Source organism: Temnothorax curvispinosus, unplaced genomic scaffold (genome assembly GCF_003070985.1).
Source record: "Temnothorax curvispinosus isolate PA1 unplaced genomic scaffold, ASM307098v1 QBEX01010126.1, whole genome shotgun sequence".
NCBI lineage: Eukaryota > Metazoa > Arthropoda > Insecta > Hymenoptera > Formicidae > Temnothorax > Temnothorax curvispinosus.
Window position 1 is genome coordinate 405,596 of NW_020219906.1, and position 27,350 is coordinate 432,945.

General features: G+C 45.9%; 5 protein-coding genes across 9 annotated transcripts; 2 read left to right on the top strand and 3 right to left on the bottom strand.

Moving 5' to 3' along the window:
• Window positions 1–722: 722 nt before the first annotated feature.
• On the bottom strand, window positions 723–10,124 carry LOC112459770 (plexin-B). Of its 3 annotated transcripts, none has more exons than XM_025024076.1 (7): window positions 9,882–10,124; window positions 8,209–8,800; window positions 7,209–8,134; window positions 6,720–7,123; window positions 6,096–6,588; window positions 2,199–5,990; window positions 1,983–2,090 (listed from the first exon to the last, which is right to left on the bottom strand). In XM_025024076.1, exons 2-7 carry the CDS (start codon window positions 8,603–8,605, stop codon window positions 1,983–1,985), a joined length of 6,120 nt encoding a protein of 2,039 aa, XP_024879844.1. In that variant the 5' UTR covers window positions 8,606–8,800; window positions 9,882–10,124. The 3 variants fall into 3 exon arrangements, with proteins under 3 accessions (XP_024879846.1, XP_024879844.1, XP_024879845.1); XM_025024077.1 differs by lacking the exon at window positions 9,882–10,124 and adding an exon at window positions 9,403–9,518; XM_025024078.1 differs by lacking the exon at window positions 9,882–10,124 and having other exon boundaries at window positions 723–2,090; window positions 8,209–8,605.
• A 1,473-nt stretch (window positions 10,125–11,597) lies between these two features.
• Window positions 11,598–17,522, bottom strand: LOC112459751 (plasminogen activator inhibitor 1 RNA-binding protein-like). 3 transcript variants are annotated; one of them, XM_025024035.1, is made up of 6 exons: window positions 17,016–17,519; window positions 15,846–15,999; window positions 14,797–14,982; window positions 13,986–14,057; window positions 13,396–13,888; window positions 11,598–13,270 (listed from the first exon to the last, which is right to left on the bottom strand). In XM_025024035.1, the coding sequence occupies exons 1-6, from the start codon at window positions 17,356–17,358 to the stop codon at window positions 13,187–13,189; spliced, it is 1,332 nt and encodes a 443-aa protein (XP_024879803.1). In that variant the 5' UTR covers window positions 17,359–17,519; the 3' UTR covers window positions 11,598–13,186. The 3 variants fall into 3 exon arrangements, with proteins under 3 accessions (XP_024879803.1, XP_024879804.1, XP_024879805.1); XM_025024036.1 differs by lacking the exon at window positions 13,986–14,057 and having other exon boundaries at window positions 17,016–17,522; XM_025024037.1 differs by lacking the exon at window positions 14,797–14,982 and having other exon boundaries at window positions 17,016–17,520.
• A 1,291-nt stretch (window positions 17,523–18,813) lies between these two features.
• Window positions 18,814–22,171, top strand: LOC112459750 (MDS1 and EVI1 complex locus protein EVI1-B-like). Its single transcript, XM_025024034.1, has 2 exons — window positions 18,814–19,198; window positions 20,118–22,171. The coding sequence occupies exons 1-2, from the start codon at window positions 18,814–18,816 to the stop codon at window positions 21,539–21,541; spliced, it is 1,809 nt and encodes a 602-aa protein (XP_024879802.1). The 3' UTR covers window positions 21,542–22,171.
• A 1,898-nt stretch (window positions 22,172–24,069) lies between these two features.
• LOC112459800 (eukaryotic translation initiation factor 3 subunit H) lies at window positions 24,070–25,384 on the top strand. Its single transcript, XM_025024128.1, has 2 exons — window positions 24,070–24,457; window positions 24,538–25,384. The coding sequence occupies exons 1-2, from the start codon at window positions 24,195–24,197 to the stop codon at window positions 25,283–25,285; spliced, it is 1,011 nt and encodes a 336-aa protein (XP_024879896.1). The 5' UTR covers window positions 24,070–24,194; the 3' UTR covers window positions 25,286–25,384.
• LOC112459801 (NAD-dependent protein deacylase Sirt4-like) lies at window positions 25,368–27,164 on the bottom strand. The gene is made up of 4 exons (XM_025024129.1): window positions 26,934–27,164; window positions 26,339–26,609; window positions 25,966–26,248; window positions 25,368–25,883 (listed from the first exon to the last, which is right to left on the bottom strand). The coding sequence occupies exons 1-4, from the start codon at window positions 27,001–27,003 to the stop codon at window positions 25,545–25,547; spliced, it is 963 nt and encodes a 320-aa protein (XP_024879897.1). The 5' UTR covers window positions 27,004–27,164; the 3' UTR covers window positions 25,368–25,544.
• Window positions 27,165–27,350: the final 186 nt, after the last annotated feature.

Here is a 27,350-nt window from a genome sequence, read left to right on the forward strand (position 1 = left end):
GTGGCCGCGAATGGTCGCAAACGCGCGGGGGAGCCTGGGGACCTGGGAGTGTAATTGAAATTACGACGCGCGAACGTATTAAGTACAAGAGTGTGAGCACGTCCCCAGCCTCCCTGGACCTATACCGATGACTCGCCGATCAATCTTCGTTGCGCCTTCGATTGAACGACGAGTTTCTTACATTGGCTCTGAACGGATCGACAGACTTCGTAAAAGTGCGCGACTCGGAAAAAACTTGGCAGTGCGTGTCGAATACGAGAATCGTTACTAATTTTCCGCCGGTATTACACAACGCGAGGGTCATTAAGAATTTCCTTCAAAAAAAATAAAAAAAATAAAAAAAAATACAAATGCAAGTTAAAAAGGAAACTGCCAGTCTTATGTTAACTAAAAAGTAAGAGTTAGATCTTTTAAAGAATACTGCGTGTCGTTGTGCCACGACGAGTGTCCGCTAAGACCTTATTGCGACAATAGCACATAAATCTCGGCCAGAGTATATATCAGTGAATACAAAAACTTCTCTTCAGCACGATCAAAACAGTCTATAATAGTCTCGCGACGTGATTAATGTAAAAAAGGTCCGTTTCGTTTTGCATCCGTTACACTTAATAATATAGCATAATTAATAGGCAGCATTAATAGTTTTATATATATATAGATAATAATAATAATAGAGAAATAATAATTAATAACCGTTGATATCGTAATAATAATAACACAATAATATAATAATACGTACAATGGAAGATAAAAATTTTTAGATGCTCCACAAAATGGCCTTTCTAAAAAATTATTCGCACTTCGTAAACTACCACGTATAGCAGATCTAGAGAGACTCAGAAGCAAAATAAGAGATAAAGATAAAAGAAAACAATTTCTTCGTTCGACAATATGCGTAGATAGGCCTAGAGTAGACTGAGCTGCTCTTATAACTTTTAACTCTTAAATTTTTTTTAACGTTACTTTAATCGCCTTAATTTAATATTATCTGTTACTCTGTCTCTGAATTATAAGGGTGCGTAACCCCCAACTTATAATACATATAGTCCCTCTCTAACTAGCTCACTACAATCCGTGGAGGTGTGTTGCGCATGATTCTTTGCTTTATATATATATATTTTTCATGTATATATATATATATATATATATGTATATATATATAACATATTAATAATTATATATATCATAATGAAGATAGTAGGCATAGCCACTCGTGCTCGGATCACAGACTACTCGCTGCCGTACGTCGCTCCCGTACAGACAGTCTGGTGGACACTATGGCTTTCTCTCACTTACCATTAGACATGTTACTTTTACTTTATGTTATTTATTCCGTATTTACGTACACACGTATAGATATCAGGTCGGCCATAAAATTTTACATTTTAAATTTCTTTCCTAATAAGTATTTGCACCGATCCACGTCTCGGATCCTCAAAAGAGTCTCGACAGAGAAAGCACGACGGCGTTTTACGAGAGTAAAGGGTTAAAATAACTTAATATTACATAAGACAACCAAATCTCTCTCGTTTATCCTACGATAACAATAATCACCCGCGAAAAAATATCTTACAAATTGAGATTCGTTCGAATTCGATGAGATTTATATATATATATAAATACTTTGCTCGTTTCCTAGAGAGATTCAATAGGCGTCTGTCCAGCGTCGTGATTTAAGGATCAGAGGCGCGTACATTGCCTACTACCAATATCCATACATGTTTACAAGCGTATTTCGGTATGGCCAACGCGTAAAGACGGTAAAATACTACCACGAGAACTGTCTATCCCGTGACCTAACGCCTGACTAGCCCTAACGAAATCGCGTGTATCTTTTTTACGGCATTGTTATTCACACGGTGTGTTGTAATGTGTAATATTTGTACATATGTAACGAGGTGTATCTGATGCATGAAGTGGAGGCACTAGTCAGTGTTTCTGGAGAGGTTGACGGGTCCTGGGATGGAAGTGAGGAGGGTATGTCAGCAGGCACTGGTCTCTTCTCCCTCGAGCGTGTACGCTACGTTTTCTAGTCTATGAGCTAGGTGTAGTTTACGACAGCCCACATCTGTCTCCAAGGCCTCTAGGATCTGAAAAGAATTTTATAAAACACCGTCACGGCCTGACATCTTACTGACCGAAATCCTGAGGGAACGGGCGATTGATAATAATCGATTATTATTAAGCGTGTTACTCACTTGTTCATAATACTTGCTGACATAGATGTAGAGCTCTTTCAGCGCCGCGATCACATCGAACTCGTTGGCGTGAGACGCGCTCAGTTGCTGCATGGCACTAGACATCTCCTGGTCGGTGATCTGCGGCAGTCTTTGCACATCCGTATAGAATCGACCGACTTTCTCGCGATAGTGCGGTATGTCCTTGGCGAAGAGCAGCTTGTTAGACGGCGAGTCCTTGCCCAGTCTGTGTTCCGTCATCGAGCACGAGTCCATGAACGTCTGCGCGATCACGGAGAGACTCGAGTCCACCGTCGTGGACTTGTTGATGTCGAACATGAAATCTGGATTCTTGATAAAGTTCACCCAGAACCGGAGCGGCAGGCTGTTCGACTTCCACGCGTGCGCCACCTCCGGATCGACGATGCCGTGTTTCTTGGCAGCCTCGTCGAGAAGATCGAACAACCATTTAACCGCGCCAGGCAACGCCTCATTGGCGGTCAGTATGGTGTTTAGAAAATCGTCGACGAACTTTTGTACGGTGCCCTTCGTCGATAGCAATCGCGTCAGAAATATTTCCGGGATCGCCTTGTGCGTTCGCTCGGGATGATGGTGCTTGTTGCTTCCGGTGAAGCCCAAGCCGGGCGGATAATGCACATCCTCGATGGGCCTTACCAAATGATAGAGCCGCTGATTGACGTCATGGGCGCTCTCGACGTCGCCGTTCGCCGTTATGATGGGCGGCGAATGTTGGGAGTCGAAGTACAAGCCGCTCACGGGATGATTGTACATTACAGGACTGATCAGCCCGTGATTGGGCGTGGATGGAAGATGCGTGGACGAACAATGATTCGAGTGTCGATGTAGATGATGATGCGACGGCTGGTGGTGCGGATGAATCGACGGCTGCTGCTGCTGCTGCTGCTGCTGCAGGTGATAATGCGAGGGCTTGCAATTATGGCAGGGCGGTTTACACGCCACCGAGAAGCCGTCGTTTTGCCGGGGAATCAGCGACATCACCGCCGATTCCTTGACGCCGTAGTGCGCCAGCGTGTTTATCTTCTTCCATTCGCCGCAGCACTTGGTCGTGAGATCCTCATCCTGGAGGGTCAGGTGACCACCACGACCGTGCCGCCACTCCAGATCAACGTCATGTACGGACGGCCTCAGCGAAAACGGAGTGTTCTTGTACAGCGCGTCGAGAATCTTGGACTTTACCTGGCTTATGGTATCGCAGTCTAGAACCTTACACTGTATCTTCTCGTCGAGATCGTCCTGCACCACGTGCAACGTGACGATCGTGTGTTCGATTTGCTCGCGCAGGAGTCTCTCCTCCGAGAGAGAATATCTCGCGTCGTGCGTTATTACGTCCACCGGTCCTTTCTCTATCTGATGCTTAATCGCCTTGAACAGCAGGAACAAGGACGAGCCGGCATAATCTTTTAGGTAATTGTACATACAGAGCGCCATCCAATTCGTCAGCATCTTCTCCACCACGGATTCCGTTCTCCTTAACATGAGCTGCGGATGCTTCGTGTTCACCGCTTTGTCAATCAGTCTCAACAATAGGTTCATTAGTATATCGGTAGCATATTCCATCTTACCCATTAGAACAACCATGAGTAAGGAAGCGACGTTCACTTTGTCCCTAATATTAAAGTCCTTCTGAGCCTCCAAGGTTTCTATGAACGTCAGCACAAAGTACTTGTTGTTGACGAGCTGCTCGAACTGTATCATTGCCGCATCGTAGTTGGTCCGCGAGACATTGCTGCGTGAGCGCGGATCGTTCAATATGGGATGGTCTATTACCCCGGGGAAAAATACTTTCATAATGTAGTTTTTATGATCGAGAGTGGGTATACCCGACGACTCGAGATCCGCGGTCAAGTCCGTCATATCCGTTTGCAGTTCCGCAAACGCCTGTTTGCACTCCATACGGACGTTGCTTTCGAGCGTATCCATCTGTATCTGTATGCGCTTGTATTCTCGCTCCGCCTGCGTGCTCTTACGACGGTATATCACCAACACCAGGACGAACAGGAAGATAAGACCGAAGGTGCCGGCGGCAATACCGGCGATTGCTTCCGGCGGTATTGGATAGGACTTGATGACCTCGTAGCGCAAATAACCGATGGGAAAGCGTAGGCTACGACCGACCCGTACCACCACCAGAGGCAGTCCGCTCTCGGTTTTGATGCCGAGCTCGTCCGTGTCAGCGGGTTGTTGATCCGGCGGCGTGCAGACCAATTGCGTGAGAGCGAGCGACGTTACGTTGCAGGGCATGATACCCACGGTGACATTTACATCGGACTCGTCGCTGGCATAATTGAGATTCTCACCCTCGATCACCAGCGTGTCCCCCTTGTACAGCTTGACGTTTCGTGGAAATGGAAAGAACTTTGGATCTTCGACGTAGAGCAGTCGATTACGAAGACTTTGCTTCTCCAAATCTCTCACGCTCTCCACGTTATCCATGATAAAAGCGATCTTGAGAGACAGCTGGGATTCCTTTAGTCTCAACGAATGCGGCGACGAGGTAGCTTGAGCATTGGCGGCTGCCGAACGTTCGGTGCGTCGGATCGAGGTAAACCTCTTGGCAACGCTCGGACTCGGACATTCCATTTGCGTAGGATTCAGGACGGTGCAAACGGTTCTGTTCACCGGCAACTGCTCGTTATCGAAGTAAACCTCCATCTCGGGTTTTTGAATGGTGTCCAAGTTTGTGCCATGTACGGTGATCATGCGGCCGCCTGAGGCAAAGCTCCTCAGTGGCTTGATCTCCATGATGGTCGGGTCGTGAGTATAATTATACGGATTGTCCATAAGAGTGCGATTCGCACCATCGATGCTCAGCGTTAGCCTGTGAATTCGCCTGACGCGGCCCGACTTACTGGTCACGCAAGTCAACCTCGTACTGCTCGCTTGGCTCGCGTTCACGTGGCACGGCAACTCGTCCAGATACGCCGATATCGTGCTACCGATGTTAAGATACTTACCGGTGATGGCCAGTTGCGTGCCGCCGCTCTGTGGCCCGACCGATGGATACACGCCTGACAGACGTATGTCCTTGTAATTGAACAGCACCGCACTCTCCGTGTATCCGGCGTCGTTCCCGACCACAACGGACGCTGCATCCGTGGCCTCGTGCCGACCGGTACGGCAAACAATGCGCACCGACACTTCATAGTCCACCAGGGTGCACGGAGTGTTGCCGATGTGTATCTTACCCTCCACGTCACTCTCCTTCAACCCAAGATTGCTACCCTCGATCGTCACCAGTGTACCGCCCTCGATCGGCCCACTCAGCGGTTTGATCATATCTATTCGGGGTTTTGGACACTCGGTGAACGGTGACTGTAAACACGAATGCCGGTACACGCAGCTATTCCCGCACCAAGTGCACTCAAACCGAGCGTCCCGTGTCACGCACAAAGAACAGTCCGCGTGCTCGCGATGCGAGCCGAGCACTTCGCACTTGTATAAAATTATCGTCGTCTTGTCCACGTGGTGATTCGTGTTCCAAACAACCGTCACTTCGGCCTCGTATTCGCCGCTGACCGCCTCGTAAGAATATACGGTCTTGTCACACACGATGAAACGGCTGCTGTCCACACGAGCCTGTACCTTCAGATTGGCACCCTCGATGCTAACGATGCACTGGAATCCACTGTGGCCCACCTGCGGATGCGGCAAGTTCTCCACTTCGAGCACTATCTCCTTGGGCACGCTATTTGGCAACATCAACGGCTCTTTGCGTTCCACGAATCTCGGACAATATTGCGCGCCATGCGCGGCAAGATTAGCTTGGTTTTGCTAAAACAAAAAAAAATAATAATAATAATATCTATTGTAATATAAGTTACGACAGACGAGTTTGTAGACAAAAGATATAGACGCAACAGATTAAGCAAAACTTACGTTTTCCCCTGATATAATGCCCTGACAGCTAGTATTGTGAGTGCACTTGTTGTCGTAGACGCACCAGCTACATGCCCATTGCGACTTTACGCACTCGGTGCACACGGTGTGTCTTGAACAATCGAAAAACGCAAAGTTGCGCGAAACGAAGTCTTTGTTCGTTTCACTCGATCGTACGGACAGCGGTACGAGCACATGATCGGCGCCCTCGGGAATGTTGGGTCTCTCCACGACGGGTGGCGTAGGGCAGGATAGTCCGAAACCGGTCATCAGCGCGTCTATTGGCTCGGCGTTACCAAAAACGCACTTGTAATTAGCGCCCGTTGGTAATTCCGGCAAAGTTCTAATTGTTAATTGCACTGTGGTCATCTGATTAATGGGCATACGGTCGGGTAGAACCTGCTCGAAATCGATGCACTGTTGACCCGTGCCGAGGGACAACCATCGTGGACTGCTGTGACTTGCCTTTTGACAATCTCCTCTCACAGTACATCTGTGGGCAAAAGAATATTCACATTATTATTATTATTATTATATAAATATAGCTACAACATAAAAAATTTCATATTTGCGAGGAATATAAAATTTTTGTATGCAAAGTGTTCTGTATAATAACCACGTTACCTCTTTTCTAAAGAGCACCAGCCACAGTAAGGATCTTTCGCGTCGAGGCAACTGCTGCACGTGGTATAACCACTGCAATGCTCCACTTTGACCTTCGATATCTTCGAGGAGGATAATACATAGATGTATTCGCCATCCGGTGAAATCAGCGTGTCAGGCAATAGCTTTTGTCCCTTATCAATCGTAACGCTTTCGTAGACGAACGCTTCAACTCCAGACAGTAAGACCTTTTTGAGAACGCCATCGTTTGTGCCGAAAAACGCTACGGTATGGCTCTCGGTGTTGGCGATGGTAACCGAGGTAATAAACGTATCGGGAAAATGCAGGATAGCCTGGCCTGTGATTGGCGATACGCCCGAAATTTTTAATCCAACCTCACAAAAGTTGAGAATATTCCCTGTGGTCTGCAAAGCAAAATAATATAATGTAGAAAACAGCAAAATAAAATTTCTAATGCTTATTCTTTCCATTGGTTAAACGTTTACTTACACCGGCAGTAGGACACTTTCCATCTTGTATAGGACCGCTGACGTAACCCATATTTCGATACTTGATGCTACCGTTGAAGCACATGTGAATATTTTCGTTGAACTTGGTCTCGATGTCTTGCAGGCTGTAGATGCAAACCGCCGAACGTGACAGAGGCTCATTCGTGATGCCTCTGCTGGGCGAAAATACAGAAACGAATACTGGATCGCCAACGGAGATACCGAGTTGCATGGCCAGATCGCTGCCCGCTGCCGCGACTTTCGCGTCCTGTACCAAGTTGTAATGGTGTTGCTTGCCGTCCCCTAGATCGACCGTACACTGCAGAGTTACTTCAGTATAGCTGTCGTAATTCGGATCGCTTATGCAACTTCGCGCCAGCCTGGAGATGTATCCCAGTTCTTCTTGCTCGGGCAGGTACGATTGTTTCTGCACCAGGACGAAGTACGCGTAGTCGCTCGCGTTAAACCCGTACACGTACTTGACCAGAAAGTGATCTCGATACTTGACGTCGATGTACACGATCGACTGCTTGTTGAACGTGTACTCGGCGAATTCCAGATTGTCGAGATTCCTGCTGGAGATAGCGGGCACATCGTGACGGTAATCTCCTTTGTTGGTGAACGTCGTTCCTACGTAGAGTATGTTCGTCTGCCCCCACGGATTGTATTTCTCGGGCCCGATGAAAGCGTACGTGGACGAGTTCTCGTCATTGGCAGCCACGCTGAGAGGAATAAATTCTGGCTTGATGGATATGTTGGACATTTTGTATTTTTCGCAAGCGCCTTGAAGAAGGGAGCCGCAGGCGATTAACGTTTGCGACTCGAGGTTGGCGATTAGTAGCTTGTTCACATTATCCATTAAGGAAGTGGGTATATCTCTTGTCATGCAACCTGTTGCATGACACTGAGGATTGTCCAGTCTCGGTCCTAAAATGAGAAAAGATTCATTATCCATTGTAACATTATACTGAGGAGAGAGAGAGAGAGAGAAAAGAACTAACCTGTTGAGACATACTCCTCCAGTTTGAGATTCGAATCGAGTTGAAAAAGTCTGTTGATCGCGCCTCCATAGAGCCTTCCCGTGGAAGGATCTATAGCGAGATGATTAAATCTCAAAGCTCCCTCCCTGGTTGCATTGGCGTCCAAGGGAAAATGTCCGTATCGCTGTCCATTTCCCGCGGGGAACTGCGCTAGTACGTGCGGGGATCTGTTCTCCTGTATCGGTGGAACGGTGCTAGCGGGAGTGTCTATCGCTGCGGTCGCCAATATCACTAGGAACCATGTGGCAATGGACATGGATGAGAAGGATACGCGATGAAGGAGTGGCGGCAATGGCACTTGCAGAGGCGTCACTGTAGGCGATTTGGGAAATGACTGGGTAAGTCCCAGGAATCTCATGGTGTGTACGCGACAGCTGACAAAGCACGTGCGCACACGCGTAGCGTGTGCGTCAGTGCGTATGCAGGTCTAGGAGAGGAAATGTAAAAGGTATCAGGGTACGTGCCCTGCCGCTGGTGGCGAGCCAGTGTTGACGCAATACTACCAGCTATGCTCGAGCACAGGCACCGACATGTCGATCATTGTCTGGCATCCCTGAAACATTACGAGGAAATTATATCAAATAGGTAAGCGTGAATAAATTGTATCGCATATGCGCGCCACGTAACCATTCAACGCGTTAGGGAGCTTCAAATTATACACGTCGTATTTTCACTCATTTTAGAATTATTATCTCGACACCCTACGCGCACGTTACGTTTGTCACATTCCGCGTTATTATTCCGGCAAGGCAAGTGTTTTCCAACCTCGACGTTTCCTTCTCAGGTCCAAAAAGAAGAAAGTAACGGTAATACACGGAGCAGAAGTACGCTAGACGCAGATTTTCGGAATAACCTTAAAAAACGCACAGCAGCGACTCGAGCAAAATTCGTATACACGATGCGTTAAAAAAAGAAGCGTGAAGCGTGACGAAACGCCACGCCGAATGCCGAATATCGGTAGCGTGAAGCGCCGCAGTCCGCACTCCGCACGTCGCGTACACGCTGGCAACGCGCTTCCGTTGGACAGGTTTCCCGTCGACCACCAACGACCGCCAACGACCACCGAGAGGCGTAAATAGGAGCTCGCCGAGTCTCCCTAACAATGAAAAGGCACAACGGCGAGGGGCAGATGGCTCCACGCATTTCGGGCAATACCGTAGCACGCATCGCCCTTCATTAGCGTGGCCAACGTAGCTGCACTTGACAGCTAAGGCCACTGTCTTCGCACAAAGGCAAGGATACTCCAACTCCAACTCTTCCACCAACCCCGTTCCGTCGCCCCTCCCTCTCTTCCTCCACCGCCACCACCACCACCTCCTCTTCCCATTCCCATTCCCGTCACGATCACATCGCCTACCAAAACACGGCCGCGGGGACGAATTGGCGATCGCGCCTGATCGCGCCGCCGTAAGCCGTAACGCACTAACGCCGTAAAGACGCGGAGAGAATTCCGATCGTAGAATGAAACGGGAACGGAGGGCAGGCACCCCCGATCCCCGATTACGCGACACGCTGGGCTCTCCGATGCTCCGATTGCTCCGAGCGAGCGACGATATCGGCGCAGAGGCGAGACGCCAGGGCCGCCACCTCGCATCTCTCGCCGAGTCGAGTCGCGCGCGGCTGGGCCAATTTACCTTGCTCGCTGCGCGTCGCAGGTCGCGGTCGCGGATACACGCTGCGGGTACGCTGCTCGCACAACGGCGCGGGCGTGATCGCTACGGGGCTACGGCACATCGCGGATGTGCGGCATGCTCGCTCGGAATTCGGAATGCTCGGATGGAGGAGGCTCCCGGCTCGCGTAGATAGGCACTGGTCGCCACCACGAACGGGCTGTCGCTGTTGCTGCCGCTGCCACTGCCACTGCCACTGGCCGCCGCCGCCGCCGCCGCCGCACACGCACAGCACCGCCCGGGGTATTGCCGCCGCCGCCGGATCCGGATGATGATCCGCGATGCTCGCGTACCGTCTCGATACCATAAGTCGGCGCCGCGCGAAGCGCCGAGCGGCCCGTCCGTGTCGCCTCACAACGCAACACTGCAAACGGCGGAGTCGAGATCAGCCGCCATTAAAATTCGTCCGACACGGGACACGGGGCACGGGGCCGCTGCACGAGTTTAGAGGCGCGAGGCGCGAGGCGCGAGTCGGGGCCGTCGGGGGTCGGGGGCCGTGGCTACGGCATGCGCCGCGCTGCTCACTGCTCCCTCTCACTCTTTCTCTTTCTCCCTCCTCAGTCCTCCCCTCGTTTATTCGTTCCCTCTTATCGCGGATCCTAGCTCCTCCGAGTCGGGCTCCACTCTTTACTCCCCCCCCCCAACACGTACTGTGTAGTGTGTACTGTGTACCTCTTTCTCCCTTTCTCTTTCCGTACACGCTCGACGCATGCATGCACACCTATGTAGTAATATACGGGATGTCCCGAAATTTTTCAGTTTTCTCTTTGATTATGAATACTCTACTCCAAGAATTAATCCGAGACGTTGAATTTTTTATCCTAAAAGTTAAGAGGTCGAGATAGTTTTTTGTTACAAAGTTCGTCAATATAAACGTTCGATTACTCAACGAACAATTGTTTCTACTTGCGATCCCAAAAGTTCGATCGAAATTTTTTACGAATACAGAAACTTGATAAATTCACGTCGACTCGACCGTCATTGTTTTTAATTAAGCCTCTGATATCTTTTGTTAAACGTAGGATGCGATTTCTGGGATATCATGTATACTTATCTGTATACCTGGATGAACGCATCACGCATGTGCACGCGTCCATCGCGCCTGCACATATGTGGCCGATGTGGCGATTGGCGAACGAAGCGCTCTCCCGCGGCAAGGCGGTAAGGCACGCGTAGCTCCCTTCACGTTCAGAGTTCAGGCAAAAAAACGTCCACGCTTCAATTCCACCTGATCAGATCTGATACTTTAGCAAATATCATATATTTGATTGATCTAACAAAAAAAATCTAATAAACAAAATTGTATATATATAGTATATATATATGCGCGATTTGTACAGAGCATGAAATTAAATGGTCTCATTTAGGGTCTATTTTCTATTGCTAAACTGGCTGCGCTAGTTCAGAGTTTTTTTACTCCACATTGGAGGGAAAAAGATAAACTCGGAACTAGTGCAGCTAGTTCACCAACATAAAACAGACCCATTGTTTGTTAGCTTATCGTGCGACGTGAAGTTAGTTCCGAACGATCGAAATGGCGTTTATCGGAAGCCGAAGCGGCACGTTAAAAGAAAAAAAGATGAAATGACTTTGAAGTGGGCCACATGAAATCGATTGTCCTTCGGTTAGTCGTGTAAGGAACGATCGCTATTGTTAATTGTGAGAAGAAATCACAATAAAATTATTACATTTACAACTTTATTAGCATAACACGTCTCAATGAGTTAAGTTTTTTTTTCTCAGATTCGGATCCTTTTTTCCCTTCCGCGACATTTAAAATAGTATACTTTTGTACTTACGCTTTTTTTTCTGTACAGATGTACACAAACAAGAGAAAGAACCTGCTTAGAATAATCTTATCTGACTGATGAAGTTAATCGAGTTCAGAGTGTCCGATCATCGTCACAATTTATTATTGTAAATGTTATTTACACATATACCTAAGCTTCAAACAGCTTCGTAACGTTTTTTTCTGTTATCTTCCTTTTTTTTTCCGTCTCTATGATGGACATGAGGTGACTCTTTTGGCTGCGATAATTTCTTTAATCGTATAACAAATATAGTAAATAACTAATATTAGTTCGTAATTAAGAATATGTGAACGCATAAGTGTAACATAGTAATATGAGTGTAGACTCATTCGTTCTGTCTTCCCTCTCTGCGCATCACGTTTCTCACTTTTTTTCCATCTATAATAGAATACATATATGTATACATATCCGTGTGTTTATATATATTTATTTATATATATATATAACCTAAAATTCAATGTGTCAATGTGTGTTGCAGATATTAAATCGTTCACTTCGCACAAGATCGACTACATATTCAAAAGGGAAGTCTCTCTCTCTCTATGTATACATATACATATATATGTCAAACTTAGCATGTTCTAAGTAGATGATTTATTTAGGATGCGTTTTCTTAAATAGAAATCGATCCTCCCTATTAAAAGTTTCTTACATCTTTACGCATGGCAAGTGATCAAACCTGCCGATGTGTGTGTGTGTTGTAAGGAAGGACTCTTCTTTTCCAAATGTCGTATAAAACTTATAAAACAGAAAGTGCGTTTAAAATTTACGCCTAAAAAGAGATATTATACATGTTCGCGCGCGTATCGATGCTACATCCAGCCTCCTTTAGGCCTTTAACGCGACATCGAGATCAAGATCGATACCGCAGCCCACGTTCCATTACTTTTTGTGTACAGCAAACGTTCCCCTTCTTTCGGTACGTATCGTCGATTCGAATTTAAGCAGATTGAAACTGTAACTTGAAGTATATATACTTTTCCTACGCTTGCTGGTTCGCCTAAACTCCTTCCGTCTCAATCTTCTTTATATAGTCTTCCTGTCATCTTTATGGATTCGAAATTGTTAACAAGTTCAGAGACTATGCTTCACTCTTCACAGATCGTTCGTCCGCTGGCCTGGTGTCTCGGACTAGTTACAGACAAATGGCTTTCCACAAGTACAAAAAAGGATCGTTATCTATTTTTTTTCTTCTTCATACATCATGCAACTTTTTCATGTGTACGATTATGTGCCAATGCGTACGTGTGACGTTCAAGTCACGAGAGGAATTTTTAGATAATATTACGTATCTCATTTCTGTAACGGTGTACTGTATTATGCATTAATAATGTTATCACTAACGCAAGATTCTCGATAGTAATATTTTTTGTTTTAGTTAATGTAGCTTTATCTGTAGTAAATGTACTGATGGTGACGGTAATGGTGGGATGTTGTATAGTCAACAGCTGAAGCTACCTATCCCAAGGAAGGAAAGTCATTCTCGTCGTCTACCTTCGGAGCGTTTTGACGACTTCGCGGCGACCTCTGCTCGTTCTGTGGCTACAAACAGAAAGCACAGATCATTTTTACATTCTCTTTCTCTCGTTTTTTTTTTTAATGTTCAATAATTAAAAAATGTAGAAATCTTTATATGTGTATATTTGTATATAATGTGGGATACCCACGCGTGTATCACCGTCTCTGGGAGCACCACGGTTCCCAAATCCACGTCCGTTCATGCGGTCGCCTCCACGACCGCGGCCACCTCGACCGCGACCACCGGCACCGCGTCGTGAGTCACTGAATTGGATCTCGATGCCTAACACACGTTTTTGCCTGCCAACGCGCTGAGGATACTCCGCAGCCGCGTCGTAGTCCTCCTCCTCTTCCTCCTCTTCTTCGGTACCCTCCTTCTTCTTCTCAAGAGCGTACATTTTCTTCCAACGCGTCAGATCCTCACCTTCGCCGGCCTTTCGCAAATTGTATTGAGGCTTCGCTCTGTTACTCCGCAGAGCTTTCCATTCGTCCAGGGTGAGTTCGCGCGTTTCTTCCTCGGCCGGTTTCTCCTCAACAGTCGCATCCGCGGTTGTTTCTCCATTCTTAACCTCGGTTGGCGCTTGAGGATCAGCTTCCGGCTTATCATTAGCCCAATCTTGACTATCTTGATTCAGGCTCTCTCTAAAAAAAGACAGAAAAGAATAAAGGTCAAGATATATTATCATTTTTATTCAAAAGCAACTATTGCGGAAAACGCCAACTACCTTGAATTACTTACTCTATTTCGTCATTATGAGTACCCCAGTTATGGCTGCCAGCACCATCTTTTTTATCCACTGGTTTAATTCCACTGTTAATAGACAAATGTGGAATAGGCTTTAAAATTATAGTGCACCAATCAAGCTACGCGTAGCATTACACTGTTACATAATTAACCCTCCGTTTGTATATGTGGGTCTACGACGTCCGAGCCAAAATGATATCTGTTCGTAACTGTAAAACTTGCAAGCCTGCCAGAAAATATTATATAGACTATGTTTATCGAAATAACTATAAAATCGTCAACTACAATATGGACAGACGTTTTGTGAATTTTTTCAGATTTAAAATACTTGAAGTAAGAAAAAAATAGCGTCAAATGTGACACAGACCCACGTATACACTCCGAGGGGACAAAAAAAAACGTATACAGACGGAGCGTTAACAATGCGTGCCTCATTACAAATGCTTCAGTTGAGAACTTGACATTCCTGTTTATTAACATGATTAATGTAAAAAAATTAAATTATTCGACAAGCTATCTGTGAGCATTCACCATCGTGTGTGTAACATAAAAATATAATACCACAACACTAGAAAGAAACAAACAAAATTAAGCATAAAAATACAAATACAAAGCAGAGTGGGAATGAATTCAGACTGCATTTGTCGGTGCTCTGAAAAGAATACGATTGAACGTAACAATAACCTTGATACAGTACACACACCGAGGCAAGCATTATTATATAGAGAGATATTCGAGTGTAATGTCTCTGTGTGTAGTGTATGCATCCGCGCGCGTGTGTGTGCGTGCACGTTTTGATACTTACGTTTTATCAGAACCGGACTGACGATCGAACTCGCGTTTGCCGCGATTATCGAAGCCGCCGCGTCCACCACGAGGGCCACCACGTCCGCGACCCATGCCACGCATACCACCGCGGCCACGGCGCTCCCCATATTCGCCGCGTTGAGTCTCGGTCGAGTTTCGGAACTCGCGGGTCTCGCGGCCTTCACTGAAATGAAACGGAATATGCAACTGTTACGAATGCGAAAAAATATTTCAAGTTTAGGAATCTGGACAATTAAAAATACTGATGGACCTGCCATCGCGCTAGCCATATTTCGCTTCTGCCGTTGCATATACATGATGCATAAAATTTGCTCGAGCATTTAATCGAAACAGTGCTATCGTGTTATCATGTTTATGTATCTGACATACACGTATACATATATAGCGCGCGCGCGCACATGTTGTCTTGGAACTATTTCTTGTTTTTAAGATTTTAGTAACTCGGGAAGCTGGATAGCTCGGTGACGAAGCAATCGTTTGTTAATATAAAGATCCGAGTTCGATCCCCAGGTCCGGCATCCCACATAAGGACAAGTTACAGACAAATGGCTTTCCACGGATACAAAAAAGGATCGGTCTTTGCTATTTGTTTTTCTCCTTCATTACGGAATGTTTCATGTACAATTATATGCTAATGCACACGTGCATAACATGAATTCACGTAATAGAAACAAAAACAAATCGAAAGAGACTGGAAAGTACAAAATCTTATCGCGAATAGATCTATATAAAGTATGGTATACATTGTTTCAGTTGGAAATTTGTCATATTACTTAGAGAAAGAAAATACTTGAATTTTCGAAAATACAATATTTCGTTACTAACATAAATAACGAAATGTATTAGAAGGTAACAAATATTCCAAGACAAAACGATCAAAGTACGATCATATAAGATTATCTTAATATCTTTGAATATCTTATCTTAAACTAATAAGATAATCTCAATTAACATATTTCTACATGCTTCTTACATTATCAATTAGATAAATGTATAAAATTCAACTATTAAAATTAAGTAAAATACCCAGGAGGTCCTCGTCTGAACTCTCCTTGTCCTCGCAGCGTCCTTTCTCCGTCTTCCCGGTTACGCCTGTTGTTCCGTTCCTCCCGGGATTCTCCGGAGAATTTGACGTTGCGGTCGCCTCCGCTCGCTCTTGGCTGCGCAGGCTTCTTATCGGCTGAGAACATTAACACACAAATGTAAGAGTGCTTGCTCTTCATAAACAAGTACTGCTCTCAAGTGAGAGAATTTCAATTAACCATGTTTCTACATGCTTCTAACTTTATCAATTAGATAAATGTATCAACTTTAAATTCATATTAAAATTAAATAAAATTACAAGCACTTTGATGCACTATTTCAAAAGAAAAGGAGAGACGTATGTTTATGTATCTTGGAAAAAAAAAACGGTTAAAATTTACAATTTGCTAACAAGAGCCGCAAACATGGTTCTTGGTTATATAAAAAAACTTTTATTGAGAGGACTGTGTCCTTTCATATCCTTTAACGAATATTTCCTCAAAAGATGGGTTTTAATTAAAACAGTTTTTTTTTTTCACAATTAAAACGCAAGTACACAAAGACTGGGGGAATGGACATTAGACTTTCTATGGTGGTTAACCGTGCACGTTGTTCTTATCTACACACATGGTGGTTCATAAATTCAATATCACGTACAGAGATAGAGATATCGCGCAGCAACAGAACAGGATCTCACGATATACACCTGCAATCATTCTTAAGACATCTCGATGCAGATATTGCCATGTGAGAAGCATACCTGGAGAGAGTTCGCGCACCGGATTTTGACTTGGATCGTGTACCGAGGCAACCGAGGTCCCCGCGCGCGGGTCATATAAGACCGTCACGGAACCGGCAGGCGCGAGCCTATTTTTAAGGCGCACAAATCATTTTTAGAAAATTTGGTGTCAGACACGGCGGACGGTCGCTTCCACGGAAGGTGCGGCGTCTCGTTCGCGGCCAGGCCACTCGCCGAAGACGCCGAATCGCGGCGTGGAGCTTGGGATCGATCGGGAAGGCGGGCGACGACGGGACGGACGTCAGACGGAGGAACGTTGGCGTCGGGGAAGATGGTAGAGCACATGGGTGCCGGACGGCCATGGCGCGCACACGAGGCCGGAGGCGCCGCACGCCGCACGCCGCACGGGCCGGGAGGGAGGGGGCTAGGCTAACCTTGATCCTTTTTGGCTTCCTGCGCCTTCGACGGCGGCTGCTGGGCGTCCTTGATGACGCGGCTCTTCTGCGTCTTGTTGTTGGCGGTCTTCTGACCGTCCTGCTGTTGCTGTTGCTGCTGCTGCGGCTGCTGCTGCGGTTGCGGCTGCTGCTGCGGTTGCTGCTGCTGCTGCTGCTGTTGATGCTGCTGTTGCTTAGTCTTGTTCTCCTTCTCCGAGATCCTCTCCTTCTTCTTCGCTTCCTTCTCCTGCTCGCGCACTTTTAGCACCTCCAGAGGGTCCTCGCCCTCGTCGAGCGCGAGCAGGAACTTGTTCGTGACCGTAACTGTGTACTCGTTCTCCATCTTGGCTCGATATCCTCACGGCGTCGAGGATCTTGCGAAGGTTTCACGGCTACTCTTGAGCCTCTGTGTAACGGAGTCATTCACTATCCAATATGGCCGAGTCGGAGAGCCCGAGTCCACCACGAGGTCTACCCCGCTGCGGCACCGTGCGGATCCGTGGGGGAGGGGGGGCCGAGCGAGGAGGGCGGCGAGCGGCGAGGGACCGGGCGGACGTGCCGTGCAGCGAGCGCGCCACCTCCCCCACCAGACGTACCGTGCTCGCTCGAAATAACGTTCGCGTGCCGGTCCGTCGTCCGCGGGGACGTGGAAAAATTGCGCCGTGAATTTTCGCGCGGCCCGATCCGCCGGGTTCCAGAGCCGCGACGCTCGAGGAGACTCTCAACTGTTCGTAATCCGGCCGCCGGGCCGGACGTGCCGGAAAGTCGCGCGATTTCCATGAGACCGCCGACGACGGCGACGACGGCCGCGCCACCAGTCTCGAGTCTCGAGGAAAATTGAGGAATAATCGCCTGCGCGATCGGTGTTTCTCGATCGCGTCTCGAGATATGAGAGACGATCGTTAAATAAATTATTCACTGTTCCCGTAAACGCCTGCGAGTCCTGCGACGCGGGCGAGGTGTTCCGCTTTCGTACGGCGGCGCGTGACGTCACGCGGCCAATCGGTGTCGGCCGAGCGGTGTTGTCCAATCGGTGCCGGCCAATCGACGCTCACCGGAAGTCGTCGAGCATCGAGCGTTTTGCGACGCCACGATAGTGGACAGGCGGCGGGTTTACAAACTCATCCGACGTACCCGGTTCCAGTAGAGTTTGTCAAATTAAACGAAATTTTAATTTTTTTCTTCAATACTCTTGATCTACTCGTATTTCATGTATAGCGATCGAGAAATCGCGCGCGTTTGAACGCTTATATGCAAAGTGGAGCACCCAGGTCCCCCCAGGTGTCCGCGGAACCGCAGGCGACTGACTGTGGCCAAGATGGGCAAGATGAGAGATCGCGACCGAGATCAGTCAATCACGAGCCCAGAAATACAGAACGCCCCGCGCAAGATGGATTTATTTTCCCAGTTGGTTGCGTTTGCACGCGGGCGGATGGCGGGTGCGCGCGCAAGCACGACGACCATCTTGGGCGACTCGCGCGTACTCGTGTGCGTATTTTGGCGGTTTACCAGTTGCACGCGGCACGCGTACCACGACCACGCGCGCGGCGGCAAAGAGGTCGCGCGTGTCAAGTTAGTAATCCAGTTGGTGGGTTGCCGCGATCGCATCGCATCGCGTATCGCGTAGCGAGTAACGAGTAGATTGAGTGACAACGTTTTGCGGCAAGTGTACCGCGCGTGTGTGAGAGAAAACCGAGGCGAACTGAGGTGAGCGAGAGGTGAGAAGGCGAGAAGAGCCAAGAGCCGCGAGCCGCCACGGCCGACGGAGTGGCAGCGCGCGCCGCGCCGCGCCGCGACGATGGAGCTGCACACGCCGAAACGGGAGCCGCGGCCGTCAGCGGAGTCGCTCGACCGCAGTCCGTCGATGTGCGACACGACGCTCTACCCCTGGAACTGGGGCGAGGAGGCGCGCAACGTGAACCTGAGCCCGGGCAGCTCGTGCTCCTCGCCGGAGTACCGGGAGCAGCACGTCGCGGGACTGGAGGCGAGTGGCGGGAGCGCGAACGGTAGATCGGCCGCCGGCAACGGTTCCGAGAGCCACCGGCGCGGTCGGCCGCGCGCCGACGCACTCACGAATCTCATGAAGCAGGGCAGCACGTCGCCGAGCAGCATCAAGTGCACCTTCTGCAACCGGGTGTTCCCGCGCGAGAAGAGCCTGCAGGCGCACCTGCGCACTCACACGGGTAAAAGTCCATTTCTCCCGCGACGCCGACGCCGACGCCGACGCCGCAACGCCGAGAAGCCGCGCGCTGCTTTATTTCAACCTCCGCCAACCTCTCCGCGATCGTCGCGCGCGCGTCCCGCCACGCGGCCATCATGCCGCGCTTTAAATACTTAAATGGCTCGCCTCGCGTCACTCGCGTGCCGGCGCGGCGCGGCGCGGCGCGGCGCAACGCGTGGACGCGTCTCCGACCCCGACCCCGACTCGCCAGGCGGTCGCGGCTCGTCGGTTGCGCGCGAAATTTACGGCACGGCACGGCGACACGTGTAAAACGAGCGACGGCCGCGCCGAGTGTTGCATGAGAATTTTAATTGCCGGGGAGGGGTGGGCAGGGAAGGTCCGACGGTGTACGTGCGCCGTGCGCCCACGTTCCCGTCGGTCCGTTACGGCACCAAGTTGCGTGCGGTCTTTGTCTACGAACAACAAAAAAAGGACGCGGCCGCGGCGACGCTTTTCCGCTTTGCGGCGTGCTGAAAAACAAAGTTTTTCGAAAATGTTACAAACGTTCTTGAATGCCGTGTTCTTTCTCTCATGACGGGACTGATCGAATAGAGTAAACTAATGTTTGGCAGATATTTAAATGCCAGATACATAATAAAATCTTTTTTCTTGGTTCATTATTATATCAAAGATTGAGCTGTGTATTAATCGTTTTAAAATTGTTTAAACATTTTGATAATTGGTATTTTGTGATTACAGTTGTTTGAAAAAATTAAAATTTAGCATGCTCAAACAAAACATGTACATGTACAAATAAAATTCCGTTTTGTATTTTATAAATTATGAAATAGAGGAATGATGATTCATAATTTATTTATATGGCGACGGAGATGACAGTTTGATGAAATATAATAAAACATTTTTGTGTTATGACCACACAGGAGAACGTCCATATCCGTGTGACTATCCTGGATGCATGAAGGCTTTCACCCAATCGGGACAACTCAAGACTCATCAACGATTGCATACTGGAGAGAAGCCATTTTTATGCACCGAACCAGGTTGTGAGACGAGATTCACTCATGCCAACAGACATTGCCCTGATCATCCTTATGCCAATCTTACGAGATCGGACGATTTTGTACTAAAGCCAGTGTCCGAGAACACGGACGTGCCATACGATGTAAGTCGATGGTTGGAGCGTTACAAGATGTCCAGGGAACGAGAAGATCGAACTCCGACTGGGAAGAACGATCGAAAAAAGAAGACGTGGAAGAGCACCGCCGAAAATCACAAGAGGATAAAATCCAGAAAAGGCCTCATGATGGATATAGCGGGGGAGCAGGAAAATCTCGATCGCACGCCGTCGAATCAGCGGTTGCGCTGTGGGGAGAATCAGGACAGTCAGGAGGAGGAGAGCCAGGATGAGGATCCAGCGGAGACGTGCTGCGCGATACTGCAAACATCCGAGGATGAGGAAGCGTCGAGCGCCAAGTTAGCCATCAGCTCGCTGAGAAGACCCTTGGACAGACTACAACCAAAGAAACGATGGCTACGATATGCTTGCTTGGAACAGCAGCTAGACCTAAATGAGGACGTTAAACCTAACAACGTAACGGCCGTACGCAAGATTGACGAGAAACAAATTCTGAGCGGGTTTACAGACGCGCCGCCGCCGCCGCCGCAACTCCAGTGGTACACGACATTCTTGGACACGTCTGTCACGGATGATACATCTGCATCGACTCTGAATATCAAGCTGGAAAGTCCGCGTGCGCAACAGTTGGAACCTTTATATGCTGCTTCTGAAATGTCCTGCATGATAACGCACAACGACGACGCGCCAAGAACAGCGGAGGAAAATGTATACGTGCAGCCTCTGAACCATCCAGAGTGGAACTCGCTAACTTGCTTGTCAAATGATCCAAGTATTTTTCAACCTAATATTAACGAACCCACCGTAACGATTCAAGGTTCTGAAGTTACATGTTCGCATTTCGATTACGCGGAACAGATCGTTCATAGAGAGGCACGGAATCGGGATATGCTGGCGAGCTGTTGTATCAGCGAAAACGAAACCAGACCGACGGTACTGATGTTGGCTGGTAGTTCTAATAACAAGGAACGTGTTCCAAAACCACCCGTTGTAATAGATCCTGTGAAAACGGAGACGGAAATAGTTGGCGTTGAGCAGCAGGACGATATGAGCATAGCTAACGTACCGGTACAAGAAGACAACCAGAAATGGCAGGGTGCTTTGGCATTGATGGAATTAGCTAAGACGCAAGAAGAGGCGAGGATCTTGGCATGTCTTGATCATAATGTAAGAGACGAATGTTCCGTGGCTTCAGACGTACCATTATAGCCACATACGCAGACTGTGATTACAGGTTATTGTAACTTTGTTATTTTTATATGCAAGAAGAAGAGCGACGAAAAGCTGTCCACTCATGTAACACAGTCCATTTATCGGCATACAAACGTAAAAGCAATCTCTTGCTGTGAAACACATCTGTTTTCTTTCTTCGATTTATTGATTACTTAAACTTTTATTATTATTCTTACGTGATGACGTGTGTTTGTTTTAACTCTGATGGCTTTCTGAATTTTTTACGTTCATGTGTTAATTATTATCTATATATAGAATATTGATGAAAACAGGGTAAGCCTGTTTTACCGTTACAATCAATTTTCTTCCATACGCTTAGAAAAAAGCAAATGTGTCTCATAGGATTAAAAGGAATCTTATTACTTATTTTTACTGCATAATAATCGTTTTTCACACAAATCGATTTAAAAGAGTATTGTAATTAAGTTTGTTTTGTTTTGTTAGCGCAAAACCGCAGACGTGTAAACATGCATGTAAGCACATATTTACATGTTTATTTTTTTTTTGCTCCACAGTTTATTGTTATTATATTATAGTAGAGACTTGTGTGATACTTGATTTAAGAATAATAAATACGAGAATGAAAGAATAAAAGTGTCAACAACATTGACGTGAGTTTATTAAGTATTTAAATGGAACAAAATCAACGACTATTTATTAAGTATAATAAAAAGTAAGTTTAAATCCCGAATTTAATTTTCATCTATTCGAAATAATTTATGAGCATGTGAAACCAGCACGTTGAATGTAATACATCTTGGATTATTTATGAAATCTGATTTTTATTAAAAATATTTATTTAATCACGCTATGGAATACACGCAGTAGTCTTTTGTCGAAACCATCTAAATCTTCCAAAATTTTATGGAACGACGTACAAGTATAGAATTTTTTGGAAAATGCAGATTCTACATCAATATGTTTTCGCGATAATTTTTTTCAGACCAGACCAGAGATTGTATCTTGTCGACGCCTTGCACCATGATCTTCATTATTCTTAAGTAACGTGATATTTATCTGATGCATATTGTTTATTCGTTAATGATGTGCCCGTGTTTTCTTTTTTTTTCCAATCATCTGGTTTTAAAGAATATTTTTACGTGACTTTTTTCTATTTGAGTACGTGGAGATGATGGAGATGAGCACAAACTATATATCATCTGAGGCATTCCAAATTATATCAGTCCCGGGAATGTCTAGATAATTAATCTAATGTTTTCACCGTAGATTTAATACTATAGTTGCATTAATAGTTTTACATATTACATGACACTAATCGTAAGTATGTGACAAATATATTAAGTCTAAATATATTTCATCCGTATCTAAATACACGTGCACTTCTGACAAGTATTCCAGTATATATTTACAAAATAATCATTAAAATATTTGATATCCTTATCACGTGCTGACAATCTGTCTAAAATGTATGCTTATCCTCACAATTAAATGCTTCACGTGTATAATTTTTATGCGGTATCTGCATCAGTTATAATTCTCTGCATTCATCAAGAATAATATCTTAATCAAAAAATTCATGGTGTCACTTTCAGAATTGTATAAATTCTCATTCTCATAATTGTTTCTCTCTCATTCTGCTCATTCGTCTGTCATGTATAATAGCATCGCAAATATATTATCAATCAGTTCATTGTCGGCGGGTCGCACACGGATATTCATCTGAAAGATTAAACAATGAGATTGCGTGTTTATAGATGAAGATGATATTTTAAATGATAAGGAGTGTACCTCAATATCCTTCGGCACGTGCTCTGACTATATCAATTTCGTTCGCGTTTCAATTTTTGCCTGCACCTCGTCAATATCTCGGAATGTAAGAACGTCGGCTTTATTAAAATCCCATTATACCTGTCATTCCTTCGTGACGGAATGCTGAAATTGCCGATCACTTTCGACATTTTGTTATCGCGTATAACATGTTAACATCGATGAGAGATTTGTTTTGCTAGGTGGGATTTTAAACTTTTGTGACGCATTGGGCGCGTTCAGCAGACTAAACCGCTCAGTAGCATTCGAACGTGATTGTCTCTTACTTTTAGAACCAACCAATCAACGTATTGTGTTGATAAGACGAACTCAACAGTTGTGTCTGCTGAACGCGGCCATTATGCTAGATCTACAATGCGAGTCGTAAAGTCGTGAGTCGTAAGAATTGACCAATCACAGTCGATTATTCTTCTCAAATTCGATTGTGATTGGTCAATTCTTACGACTCACGATTTTACGACTCGCATTGTAGACCTAGCATTATTTTAAAAATTTGCGAGTGTAAACAATGTTTTTTTTTTTCTTCAGATTCTCGCCGAATAACGAGGTTTTGGATGCTTTCAACTAGAGATTATACGCTAAACATATGAGTTTCGATTGGCTGACAGAAGAGCGACAGACGCGGCGTGAGAGAGGCATCGATGAAAACGCGACATAAGAAGAGCGAAAGAGAGAAAGGAGAAGGGCGTATAGTGACGTCACGATCGGCGTGCTGTTCTTTCCTGCTCCTTCCACTCTTTCCAGCTAACCAGGCTAACCCTAACCTTCGTTGACGTCGGTTGGCTGAGTGACTCTGTATGTAGCTTTTTTCAACTACGATTAAAAGATTAGATCAGTCAAAATGGTTTCGAGGGCGACGTCGAGAAGGATTCCCGAGGCGGAGCCGCGTATAGACTACGTGCAATGTGACGGGCTGGTGGTGATGAAGATGGTGAAGCACTGTCACGAGGAGTCCTCCGGCAACATGGAGGTCGCCCAGGGCGCTCTTCTCGGCCTGGTCGTGCAGAATCGTCTGGAGATCACCAACTGTTTTCCGTTTCCCAAGAACGACGAGATCATGGACGAGGAGGAGTATCAGCTTGCCATGATGCGAAGACTGAGATGGTGAGTATTCAAGAATGTCACCGTACCATGTACGGTGTGCCTTGGACGGCAAGGATATTATTTTGTTTAATGATGGGCAGGGTGAACGTTGATCACTTCCATGTCGGTTGGTACCAGAGCGCAGACGTCGGCAATTTCCTGAATCTGTCTCTGCTGGAGTCGCAGTACCACTACCAGACTTCCATCGAGGAATCGGTCGTGCTTATTTATGACACCGCAAAATCTGCCAGAGGTTTCCTGACGCTTAAAGCGTACCGACTCACTCCGCAAGCGATACAGATGTACAAGGAGAATGAGTTTACTCCAGAAGCTTTGCGTACCTTGAAAATTGGATACGAGAGTCTCTTCGTTGAGATCCCGGTAGTCATAAAAAACAGTAATCTGACGAATATCATGATGTCCGAATTGGACGAGATGATTCCTGAGGAACAGGGTACCAAGTACCTGGATCTTGGAACGGCCACGGTATTAGAAAACCAATTGAGATGTTTAATGGATCGAGTGGATGAATTGAATCAGGAAGCGATGAAGTTCAACAGATATCAACAGTTGGTGGTTCGACAGCAGCAAGATAAGAATAGGCTGCTGGCCAAGAGAGCTCAAGAAAACGCTGCCAGGGCCGCAAAGGATGAACCGCCGTTACCTGATGACGATATCAATAAGTTGATGAGACCTCTACCAGTCCCACCAAGGTTAAATCCAATGATTGTCGCTGGACAAATCAACACGTACAGTGAACACATTTCGCAATTCTGCGCTCAGAGCTTAGCAAAATTGTATATCACTCAAAGCCTGCAAAACGCAAAGGAGGCAAAATCTTCTCATTAATAAGATTACTGTACTGTACTGTATTACGAATATCTGTAACATTCGAAGAATGTACTACACATAAATAAATGAAAGACATGTACACGTTTTTCAAGAATTTCCATTCGTTTTTTTATTTATTGTACTTTTTTCAGATTGAGTATTATATCCATAAATAAAGAACCGTTATAATACACTATGATACAAATATTTCTGATAACATTTAATAGTTGAATAAACTATAGCATGTATATAATTTGAAAACTATTCATATTTGTCATCAACTTTTTTCCTTCGAAGCATTCAGCTGCCAAATCTTTGGTAGAACATCACCGCATCTTCCTTTTATTCTCAAATCTACAGATTTATCGGCTCTAGTTTCGCCAATGTTTACTATTGCTATCGGCTTCTTGGCATCACGCGCTTGCAGGACAACCCTGTACGCGGAGAATGTGCTGAGAGATGTTCCCAGAATTAGCAAGGCATCTAAACTCTCTATATTAGCCTTTACGTTTTGCACCGTATCATGTGGCACATTGTCCCCAAAAAATACAATATCGGGTTTTAAAATGCCACCACAGTTATCGCAAGCAGGAACATTGAAGCCTTCTACTTGGGCCTGTCAAATATATTCCGTTATCAAAATAATATTTATAGTATTTAAAAACATTGCAAGTATGACTGTCATATGTATCATGTACCTGTGACACGTCTACGTCACCGTCGGGCCTTATCATCTGGGCAGTTGCAATCATAGATGGATTGAGTTTTTGAAACGTTCTTTGAAGCTCGTATCTACATATTTTATGATCGCACGTAAGACACATGACTCTGAATGCTGTTCCATGTAACTCGATCACCTCCTTACTTCCCGCCTTTGAATGTAAATTATCTACATTCTGTGTAACAATACATCCTACCTTTCCGACATGTTCCGAGTGTTTCAGTATCTCGTGCGTAATGTTTGGTTTGAGAGAGGAAAATCTAGAAATACACAGCTGATAAGAGATGTCGATATGTTTCTATGAATTTTTTAAAATAACGCAGGAATGTCTGAGCTACAGAAAGACAAACCTTGGCCATCCGATATAATTTCTGGCCCAGTATCTTCTTCTGGCTGTCTCACTGTTGCAAAATTCCTTATAAAGCATCGGTTTGTGCGTGCTCCGGGCGTAAAGACCAACCTCGGCCGATCTGTAATCAGGGATACCGCTTTCCGTGGATATTCCTGCCCCGGTTAACACGCATAGACGTTCATGTTTATCGACGAATTCCTTCAATCTCGTCACATCCTCCGTTGACGCTGGATCACATTTTGGAACGAATGCGAGGCTCGACAAATGCGCTGCAAAGGATATACTCATAAATAACGATAGGGCACAGAGTCGTAACAAGATGTTTGCGTTAAATTATTTTTATTTTTAATAGATATTGTCCAACACTATTAAAAATAAAAATAATTTAACGCAAACACCTTGTTGCGGCTCTGTGCCCTATTGTTATTTACGTTTGATCAACCATGATCTCTCGTTGGACGGAGTAGGGATATCTTAACGCAAGAAATCTCTGCACGCGATGTAATACGTAGACTCGATTATTATTTTAAATTAGATTAGACTCCAAACAAACTTTAGTCGTTTAAACGAACATAACCAAAGCATACACTTACGATATAATCTTTCTGACGGAACACTCGTAAGAATTAGTTTCGCGTTACGGCAAGTACACCTCACGATCATGATGAAATCTATAAATTATCATTCTGTCATCATATCATATTCTTCGTCATATCTTATCATATAAATATCAAAAATGCACATATGCGTCAACACGTGTGAGGTGTGAGTCGTGTGTCGTGTGGCTTTTAAAGGTGGAAGCACATAAAATTGCAGGAGCCATAGGCCTAGTTTACACCGATCTCTTGATACGCGTATCAAATAGTATATTTGAACTGATCAGCCAATAATCAGACTTATTTACTAGTTATTTACTATTTAATACGCGTATCAAGTGATCGATGTAAACTAGGTCATAAGCAGAAGGCAGAAGCCATATGCGCATGCGCTATGGTATTTATAAAGCTCTA